The sequence below is a fragment of the Pinus tabuliformis genome, chromosome X (assembly GCF_031772625.1).
Source record: "Pinus tabuliformis cultivar Carrire ecotype Pingquan chromosome X, CPIR1, whole genome shotgun sequence".
Classification (NCBI taxonomy): domain Eukaryota; kingdom Viridiplantae; phylum Streptophyta; class Pinopsida; order Pinales; family Pinaceae; genus Pinus; species Pinus tabuliformis.
This window is the reverse complement of record NC_142308.1, coordinates 229,299,737-229,310,781: the sequence shown is the minus strand read 5'-3', so window position 1 is coordinate 229,310,781 and position 11,045 is coordinate 229,299,737. Positions and strand designations below refer to the sequence as shown.

The following is an 11,045-nucleotide window of genomic DNA, read 5'->3' as shown; positions in this document are numbered from 1 at the left end:
TCATACCCGATCTTGGACACACTAGAGGAAGGTTGTCTTTATACAAACAATCTTTGCATGCTTACTGGGGCATGAAACGACTCCTGGCTAAGGCCATGGAGCAAATTGCAGTTGAAATGGTGGAATTAGCCCAGGGATTCCCTACTTTTAAAAGGGAATTAAGGAACATACAGGTGACTCTGAACATGCAGGACCATAAGCTGGACAAAATTCTACAGCTGCTCAAGGAAAATGGTTTCGAGATCAAGACAGAAGGTGGACCAAAGCTGGATATCCCAACTCACTAAGGAATGGACAATGCTGTCAACAGGTTTTCTGGAACTTTTTTAGTTTGCCAATTTTTGTAATCCTCAATGGAAATGTCTCAAACAAGATACAGTTCGATTGTGAAACATATAGTAGGAAATTTTGTATGGATAGATAGTCTGGATATGTATTTTTTGTGGATGGCGGTTAAAAACTATCGAAGGTTCCCGGTTTCCCTTAAGGGCGGGCAATGACCTGTCTCTCTTTGTATATAGCTTGTTTGTATGTTTTACTATGTTGAGTATATAGCTTGTTTGTATGTTTTACTATGTTGAAGTAATAGAATTTCTACCTCAACTTACAGAAAAAAAAAAAGACCATAACACCATTCAATAAACATACGTGTACGTCAAATAATCCGAATAACATCATTGCATTTACTATGTGTACATCCAATAAAAGCCATAACACCATCCAATAAACATATGTGTACATCAAATAATCAGAATAACATCATTGCATTTACCATCTAAGGTGACAAGAATAAGATCTATGATCAACATAAGTCTTTGTATATGTGCCGTCCATGATTTACACAAGATTAATAATATAGAAATTTCATTATCGTGGAATGCGCATATGAGAGAAACAAGTTGTATTAGCTTGCATAAAAATTGGAATGACAAACTATATTAAATATTTTATTTAACAAATAATTATACATTTATAATAAATAAATTTATGTGCTAGGCTCATTATCTTAATGCATTAACTTAAAAAAGTATGTAGAAAAATATTGTTTATATAATTTAATTTATCAACCTCTTTTAAATATTGTTTATATAATTTAATTTATCAACCTTTTTTAAACATAAAAATATAATTCATTTGTAAAATCAAATTCTATTTTATAATAACAAATCTTTAATTTATCTTAACTTTATCTTTATTATACATTTACATGAAAATAAACATAAAAATGATAAACTAAATGTAGAAAAATTATGACAATCAATTTTGTAAACTTTTATTATAATTAATGGTTGGGCAACTTAAAACAAAATTAAGATGGAATGCATATATATTCTATGAGGTTAATATATATGTATATGTCAAAATAAGTCTTTCACAATTTTAATTTATTTATAGTAATTATTAGATAGAAAGTGGATATTAAACTTTTATAGAATATGCTCAAATATTTATATTAGTATTCATAAATCAAGGCTTAAGATTTGTCTCCAAATTAGTTATGCTTTTATAATTTATTTATCTCGAATTAATTAATTAAATACAATTTCATATCAACACATTATATTGGACATGTAGTATGATAATCCATGGTATTATAATGAGAGCTATTTACAAATTAGGAATTTTCATGGTAAAGTGAGAAAAATTCCCATGATTAAATATATATTTTACATATTTTTTAATTATATATATTTAACTGGTCTATTAATTCTTTTTATAATTATTAATTACAATAATTTAAACAAATATAATATTTTTTTTTTTGAATAAACTACACTTAAAAAATATGTTTATACTCTTTGAAAATGAAAAAAGAAATTACATCAACAAAATAAAAAATTGTGCTTTCGAACCATTTGAGGTAAGGAATCCTTTGTGAAAATTAAAATACAATGACAAAATTATATTAACTTATTTCTTTTCCACCTGATACAAAATAATCTGCCATGAATATGAGATCCAATAGCTACGGCTACACTTGAGGTTTAATTCCTAATCTGCCATGAATATGAGTTCCAATAGCTACGGCTACACTTGAGGTTTAATTCCTCAAATTTGGTGTTCCAATTTCGAATAAGACTATATACTATAACAGCTACTCTAGGCTTGCGATTGAAAGAAAAAACAAATAATATGAACTTCAACTATTTCTTTTGCACCTACTAAAAGAGAATATACAATGAATATGCTCTGGGAAGAATAAAAGTGCTTAACGTATACTTATCAACGCCACGTTAGCTTGTCCTTTTTCTTCGACGCCACCTAACACCTCTCGTCTTACCTCACCTCACATTCTTACGACACCTACGAGATTCACCTCTCAGCCTAACTCAACCGTTCCTTTTCCCAGCCACTTTGACCATTCGTTTGCCTCAACACATTCATAAATGTAGCTCACCCTCTCAGGGAAGAAATATTGTTTCTGACCCTAGCCCAAGCCTCCTCTCCCACTTTGGCTGGACAGGCGACCATGATCGGCCCGCATGCGCCCTATCTTCGGCACTGCCCGCCCTCTCTGCCAATCTTCATCGACGTTTATGTGAGGAGGATGCGCCGGCGTCTTCCCACGCCGGGTGTTTCCAATAGACAACTTGGAGAAATAGCTTCTCCGATTGCAATCGAATTAGGAAGGGACGGATACAAGAAATCCCAAATTTACGACGTGTTTCTGAGCTTCAAAGGACGCGATGTGAACACAGGCTTCGTTGATCATCTATACGAGGCTCTCACCGGCGCAGGTTTCCGCGTATTAATTGACACCCACCAAATGAAGAGGGGAGATGACATCTTTGCAAGCTTGCAACAAGCAATTGAGGTGAGTCGCATCTTGATTGCAATATTCTCCCACAATTACTCACAATCTGCGTGGTGCCTCAGAGAAGTCTCTCTTATCGCGCCGCAAGTACTACTTCAAGGGAAGGATGAGGAGTCGGCGATAGCCGTTCCTCTACTCGACAATCTGACTCTCCTGTTCACCACGCGGGTACCAGAAAAATCTGATAGTCCTGCCTGAGATAAAGCGAAAGAGAAGTTGGTGATTGGAAGGATGCTTTCTTCCAACTCTGCCGTCCATTTGGGTGGTCACTTCAAGAAGACATAAATAGGTTAGTAACTCACTCTTCCCTGTTCTGCTGCGTTTGACTTATTTATTCATATACACATGTATAGTGGTTTGGGTGACTTTGATTGGATGAAGTTATTAGAAGTATTAGCTAAATAACTTATAGTTTTGGGATGTTATTTTGTGTAATATAAAGTACTTAAAGGTAAAAACTGATCAGTTTTCTGAACTACTTAACCCTTTTCCTTCACATATAAATAAGCAGCATTGGGGAGGCGTGTGGTTGATGTGGGTAAAAGACAGAACCGTTGTACTTGAGGATGTGGGTAAAAGACGGACCATTGGACTTCAGTTTAATACTACTGCTCCACCATTACGGTGCCAATCATGAAAGAAGAATCTTCTTATGATTAAATCCCCATGGGCGTGCTCGTCGTGAAGGTCGAAGGATCTTCTAGCGAAACTATATGGCTTATTGGCGATGCAGTTTCTCTAATACCCGTAATAGATTACAGATCTTCTAGTGAAATTGTCATGGTTTATTGGCGATGCAGTTTCTCTAACTTCCGCAGTAGATTACAGATCTTCTACTGAAATTGTCATGGCTTATTGGCGATGCAGTTTCTCTAATGTCCGCAGTAGAGATGTATTAAAAGCCAAAATATATTTGTCCAATTTGATTTGTACCTATACTGTGGCGTCAGAAACCCTTTCGACGTTCATAATTAATCCATTGAATAAGATTCATGAATAATAATCCATTGAATAAGATTCTGAGATTCAATGAATAATAAGTTTCATAATTAATTTATTAAAATCATTTTGTTTTAATAATTAAGTATGGTTATAATTTATTTTTAAATATATATATATATATATAAAATATTTTAGAAGTTTTCATATTTTTGTTGGTAAAAAGTTTTAAGATTATATATATCCACCATTGACAAGAAGCTGAGATAAAAATTTTCACTAAGTTGTTACATTTATTTACCAGGTTTAAATTTTACAATTGAAGCAAACAAATACATATGATATGCATAGATGCTGCACCAACTTATATCATTCTTGGAAAATAAGAAATTGATTCATTGCGAGAATGTTGAATATAGTTACTAGAAAGTAGTGGAATTGCTTTGTTTTTAAATGTGAGTTATAATTTATCAGGTTGAAATTGATTATAAAATTGTTATTTCAAAAATAATGACAACCATTTCATTCCACATCCATTTTGAATTGAATGAATAAAAAAATATTTATATTTACCATATTGAAAAAATTTAAAATAATTTTAATTTCATTAAAAATTAAATTAAAAAAATAATATTATTGCGATTTATTTTTGATAATTTAAATATTAATTAATTATGTTTTTTACATTTAATTGTTTTTTTAATTTTAAAACAGTGAATTAATCTCTTTTAAACCTACAAAGTAGTGTAATTTCAATGTATAACTTATAATATTGGAGTAGAAAAATAGCCGCCACTTTTATGCTTTTAATATTATATGAAATAAGAAAATACAATACATTAAAGTGGGGTGTGCTAAGGTTAGAGCACATGATTACCTTTATTCAACTGGTGAGCAATGAAGAGAATTATTTTTCTGGGCGTGGGGCACAGCAAGCAAAGTGGCGAACGGGTGCGTAACGCGTGGGAATCTGCCGAATAGTTCACTCCAAATCCTGAATAATTCATAAAGCACGCTAATTCGCGCTGTTCGATGAGCCCACGTAGTATCAGGTAGTTGGTTAGGTAAAGGCTGACCAAGCCAATGATGCTTAGCTGGTCTTTTTGGATGATCAGCCACACTGAGACTGAGACACGGTCCAGACTCCCTCGGGGGCAGCAGTGGGGAATATTGGACAATGGGCTCACGCCCGATCCAGCAATATCGCGTGGGTGAAGAAGGGCACTGTGGCTTGTCAAGCTCTTTCGTCGAGTTTCGATCATGACAGGACTCGAGGAAGAAGCCCCGGTGGAGTGTGCTAAGGTTAGAGCACATGATTACCTTTATTCAACTGGTGAGCAATGAAGAGAATTATTTTTCCCCATCATTCATAACGGGGAAGATAAATTTTGGTATTAACCGTGATTATTGAGGTATATATTAGAGAGGGAGACAAATGTCAGAGAGAGAAAGGAATTGTCAAGGTGGATATATGAAATTTCAGCTATGGCTACTCTTCTATCTGACAAAACCTCACCTGCCATAGAGACGAATCCTTTCCCCACCAATTATCATTGGAATAAGAGAAAGTATTTGAATATGTTGAATGGGCAATTTCAAAACGCATATTCAATCTCTACCTATAACATCCCTTCGTAACATTTTTTTTATATACTTTTCCCACTACGCTAGCATGACTTTAACTTTAACTCTATATAGTATTTTTTTTATATAGTATTCTTCCAATAACTACTTGTGAATATTATCGCATTATAACTGTTATGATGGGCTTGTTCATACGTATTGCATTGTCAGCATTGATAATTAGTGCCGTATCATTATGTAAATGTTCTCAACTCTTATCTATATGTATATATTCCGACATACCACAATGTTATAATTTCCTTGACTAAACATCCTTCGGCCTATCTTGCTCGGATTATTTATAAAGCAAAGTGTGAATTCCTTTGGAGAACTTTCTCGAACCAAGCTATCATACCACTACGCTGTGGCAAGATCGACACAATCTCCACCGTTCATGGACTAGGGTTCCAATCCGATGGTCAAGAATCGAGCAAGGTGGTTAAAGGGTAACTACCCTCACTCACTCCGCTGCACCAGCATTCCCATTTGTGTTTCCAAGTTTGAGCTTGTAGGCTCCATCGTATGCAACTAAACCCCTGGTGCGCGTACAGTTTTAGTTTCTTTATCACTTCCAACTCCATTGTAATTTCAAGCCAAAGTTCCTACTCTTATTATAATTTGTTGTTCCACTTTCTAGTTCTCTGAAAGACAGGGAGTCATGACAAGTCTGGTGCTGTGTGAATAATGAGTCTCAGAGCTCTGCAGTCAAGGTAATGAGGGAGCTTGCCCACTTGCTTTTTTTAACAAGCTAATTTTTGAATTCTCGGGATAATGTTCGGTAAATGGGTAATGTTCTACTTTATTTTAATTCTTAGCATGGTGCCCGCAGGCTCAACAGGGGGCTACTACAGGTATAGGCGTTTCCTCCGCCAGTCTATTTAGATTATCAACTTTGCTTCTACGCAACCTAGTTCTCATTCAGTTTGTTGATGGTATACATGTTAGGGTATTATTAGATACAAATTTTTACAGATTGTAGAGATTTTCACCATCTAAACAGGTTCTTATTAATCTCGGTTCTCTTTTCACCAGTTAATGTTAACAACGTTATGACCCCACTGGGTGCTTCCTTGTCGAATCCCAGAGCTTACATAGGGTTTGATGAACATAATCGAGTTTTAACAGCTAGCCTGTAACAATGTATCTATTCATTGCAATCCTTGGAGGAAATATAGGATTTTTGGCGCTACTATAATTGATATTCGCTCGCATAGAGGGTTTCATTTTGAACTGTTGTATAGTATTATTTCTAGTTAGTATGCTTATCATGCTCTGTATGTCTTTATATATATGTATTCGTTTTTAGAAAATAAGGAATTCCCTTCGACTGTACATGGTGGTCTTGTTACGTTGATGTTTCATTCCTTATCGTTTCATTCAAACGTCTGTTCGTTTTGTTCTGTTACCCCCGCCCTAAGATTGTAGTTGGTACTTGCAGACATTTTCATTGTTTTAATAATAATGTATTCCAGCCAGCAATAGGTCTCTAGAGTTACTCCAGCAACGGCTGTGACATTACTAGCACATCACGTGAGCTCTTCACTTCTGGGTTTACTTTATAATTCTGAGCTGGAATTAATTTGTTTTTCATTAATTGATTCTTTTACAAATTCCTCGTTTTACTTCTCACTGTTTAGCCTACAATTCTTAGTTAGATATTTTGTTTGTTTAGTTTCCTGTAATGTATTTCTATTTCTTCATTAGCATCTCAAATCAACCTCTGTGGAATTACGGTACAAGGGTTTCACCTCTCTTCAGGTCTTTCATCTGAACTTCTATTTCGGTTACACTTACAGTCTTGCTTATATTGCTTGCCGTTCATGACATAATTATTTAGATGTAGTACTTAAAATGGTTGAGATACTTATTGTAGTTTCTCTTTGATGTATAATAAAGGAAAAGATTTATAATAAAGGAAAAGATTTATAGTACCAACTATTTGCATGTAATCTGTTTTTGTTTATGTAATTATAATGTCTACTTGCAGCATGTAAAATTTAACATTACCTTCTGCATGCCTAATTCATGATTTAATTATGAGGTCCTTTCACGTTATACTTATAATTGCAATTGCAGGTTGTTTTCTAGAAGCCCTACATTTAATTCTGCAGGATACAATGCCTTACTCATTTTATTTATGGTTATGTTTAGTACCAGCAGTCCAAGGGGCACGTGAAATTCAATTCCTTCGAAATCGACTAGAACCTTGGGAATGCATAGGTGTAAATATATATATTCGTACAAAGATAAGGACTGCAGAGTAACCTCAGAGGAAAAATCCAACTCTTATGTAATAATTAAGCCATCTACTTTACACATCTCAACTCTTCCATGTCAAAAGACTTTATCATCCTACATAGTTAACTTCACACAAATTTACAATTCAACGGATTAATAGGATTCCATTAATCCCATAAATGCTCTAGGACAAAAACCTATCTTTACAAAACTCTAGACACTACTTACATTTTAAACAATAAATTTCTTTTCTGATAAAAAAACTTATAAACACAAAATACTTATTTATAAACATAAAATAATTATTTCCATTAATCTCATAAATGCTCTAGGACAAAAACCTATCTTTACAAAACTCTAGACACTACTTACATTTTAAACAATAAATTTATTTTCTGATAAAAAAACTTATAAACACAAAATACTTATTTATAAACATAAAATAATTATTTGTTAGTTAGGTTGCGTAGGAATTCACAAAGCAAAAAGATTTCTCCTCCTTCTCCTCCCAACTAACCAAAATGACAAACACTAGTTTTCCACGAAGCCATTTTTCCACTCCCAAAACAATTTATTAACAATGACCTAACAAAACCTTTCTCCTTGCAAAACTAAGTTCAAGATTAAGATAACTCCCTTTCTCCTTGCAAAACATGAAGAACAATAGTTCCCATCATAGCCAAGACATATGACACCTCAAACCCATATATTTTACGTTTCATGTTACCTTTCTCATGATTTTCCTCCCATCTTCCATTTACCCCAATGGGCCCAACTAGTCCAACTGGTTGTCATATTTCGTCCTTCAACTCCCCTTACTTATGCACTGAGCTTCATTTGTGTCTTACATTACCTATTGGATTTCTTTCATCTCTCCCTGAGCTCCACTAACTTTTCTCTTTCCTCAACCAAATCCCAAGACTCTCAAAACATAAAAGGAAACACAAAGAAGAAAATAAGAGAAAACCAATAGAAATATGACACCACATGCAAAGTGGTACGACCATACACTAGATATAAAAAAAATGGAAATCAAGTGAAAAAAAATCACAATGCATTGAAATCACATGACTAGAAACAAGCACAATGACTCAATCCCCATGGGTTTCCAATGCTTCGACAAGGAAGCTCAACCTGAGGCTTCTTCAAGATTTCATGGCAACCTCTTTGTCATGTAATTCCCTACATCATACTGCCATAAACACATAATAAATAAACATAAAAATATACTGGTTACATTACCTTATTATGTCAAGCATGCTTCCTTGTAACTAAACTCGTACGAATATCATTTCTCAAGGGACTCTAATTCCTTGACGAATCTATCTATAAATGGAAACTAACTCTTATACATGTAAAACACATGTTCACGAATATAGCACATATCGACATAATGTCAGACAAAATCAAGGTTAAGAAGAATTCATGTATTCATCCAAAGAATTCATTCGTTTGGAATTACAGTTTCTAAACATAGCCAAGGGAATCCTCACCCAATTCTATTCTTTTACCTTTTACCTTGCTGCAATTGAGTCTTATTATGTACTCTCACATCACCTAGCTATTAGTTATGTAAAAAAATCAAATATTACCTTGTCATGGTAATACCAAGCAAGTGTCCTTTCAACTCTTCACACATTTTAGTCACATGTTCCAAAGATCAAGACATCATGTTTATTAATTTGAAACTACGTTTTACCAGTACTAGCATCCATATCATAATCAACAGTGAACTCACAATCAGTAATCATAATACTGCAACTAGCACCCACTTACACTCAAGTACATATTTGTTGTCTCAACACATATAATGTTAGTACAACTGTCTTGAACAAGATCATTCCTTCATGTAGTCGTATAGACACATACTCATATCATGCAATTAATCGACCATTCAAACAACCTATAAACGTACCATGTTAAATAAACTAAATAGATGACTTAATCAAACTCATAGCTCAATGTATCTCAAGGGAGATTATGACATCTGCACAATTCAGTCCATATTAGTATGACACAATATCACAATTATATTGACTCATACTCAAATATCATAACCATGTCCATCTGCACATGCCAATCTAGATTAACATGATACATATAAAATCAAAATATTAAATGCAATGACCATAATCGTCATGCATATGACCACAATGCATATAATGACTAGTTACTATCATTCATGACTATTTGACGCATGTACATATGACCACACCAATTAACTAAAATCTATCACGCATGTAACCACAAAAACAATAGAATGAAAGACATGCATATAAAAATCATTAATCATCATACCTACATGCCAAACATACAATACCTGTATGACAATTTGTTCTTAGCCCATGGTTTAGTGCTACAACCTTGCTCTGATGATCTAGATCTCCTGCTCTATCTCGGCCAACACATCAACATCATAATTATACCAACAACATCATGATGACAAAAACTGAAACATTGAATATCGTAATGCATGCATAACAATCACATAGAAAACTAACTTGCATGCATGATAAAAACATTTCGCCCATCCAGTCCAAGTGTTGAACCTAGGTGCTTTGATACCACCCTATGGTATTAGATATCACCCAAAGAGAATGGAAACCCACTCTGCTACCACCCTGTGATGCCCTCCTCCCACATTTACCCAATTTCATGAGTCCACTCGGGTAAATATGTGATGAGGAGTTATTATGAATCAACCTCCTAAGTACAATTAAGGAAGTGAAATCAACAAACTAAAACCAAACTGACCTTCCTGAGGAGCTACCGGACCCATAGGAGCTAAACCACCCCTCTAGGTGCCCAAACCCTAAGTCAAATTGATTTTTCTTGGACCTGGACTCCCAGTTGCATGCATTAGCATAGGCTTGCAAGGGAGTGATTGCAGTCCCAATTTCCTAGTTCAGTGCCTAAAATTGTAAAATTTGTGCCACCTTTTTAGGGGTAAACTTCAAATCACTTCCTAGAACTTAACAAGGCTTTCCAAGACTATGAACAACACAAATACATAGGTTCTAACACAAAAATTAGGAAGGACTTGACCTACCCAAGCCTAACCATGACAAACATTTTGTCGAACATATGGAACAGATGTAATCTACATGTCATGAATGCATATATAAACATAGGGGTCTGAAAATTATTTGGGATTAACCAAAAAGGTCTAATTCCCTCTCATAGTAGTTGCAATAACATTTGTTAGCTGATGCATTCATCAACCATTCTTATATTCATCAAACATGTTAATAGTCATAGACATTGTACATCATATAACCAACATAAAACCAACATATAACCAACAAATAAGCATCATAAAAACTAACAAATAACCAACATATACGACCATGGAAACCCAACCATAATATCACCATCATAATGAATACATATTCTCATTGATCACAATAGAAAATACCTTTTATTAAAATAT

The 11,045-nt window shown here is 34.2% G+C and overlaps 1 protein-coding gene across 1 annotated transcript; it reads left to right on the top strand.

Annotated features, from left to right (window-relative positions):
* Nucleotides 1-2,405: 2,405 nt before the first annotated feature.
* Nucleotides 2,406-3,755, top strand: LOC149139188 (disease resistance protein Roq1-like). The gene is made up of 2 exons (XM_089449882.1): nucleotides 2,406-3,104; nucleotides 3,327-3,755. The coding sequence occupies exon 1, from the start codon at nucleotides 2,471-2,473 to the stop codon at nucleotides 3,011-3,013; it is 543 nt and encodes a 180-aa protein (XP_089306008.1). The 5' UTR covers nucleotides 2,406-2,470; the 3' UTR covers nucleotides 3,014-3,104; nucleotides 3,327-3,755.
* Nucleotides 3,756-11,045: the final 7,290 nt, after the last annotated feature.

Excerpts from the sequence above, each read along its gene's own strand:
- LOC149139188 (XM_089449882.1), top strand. The coding sequence starts at position 2,471 with ATGATCGGCCCGCATGCGCCCTATCTTCGGCACTGCCCGCCCTCTCTG.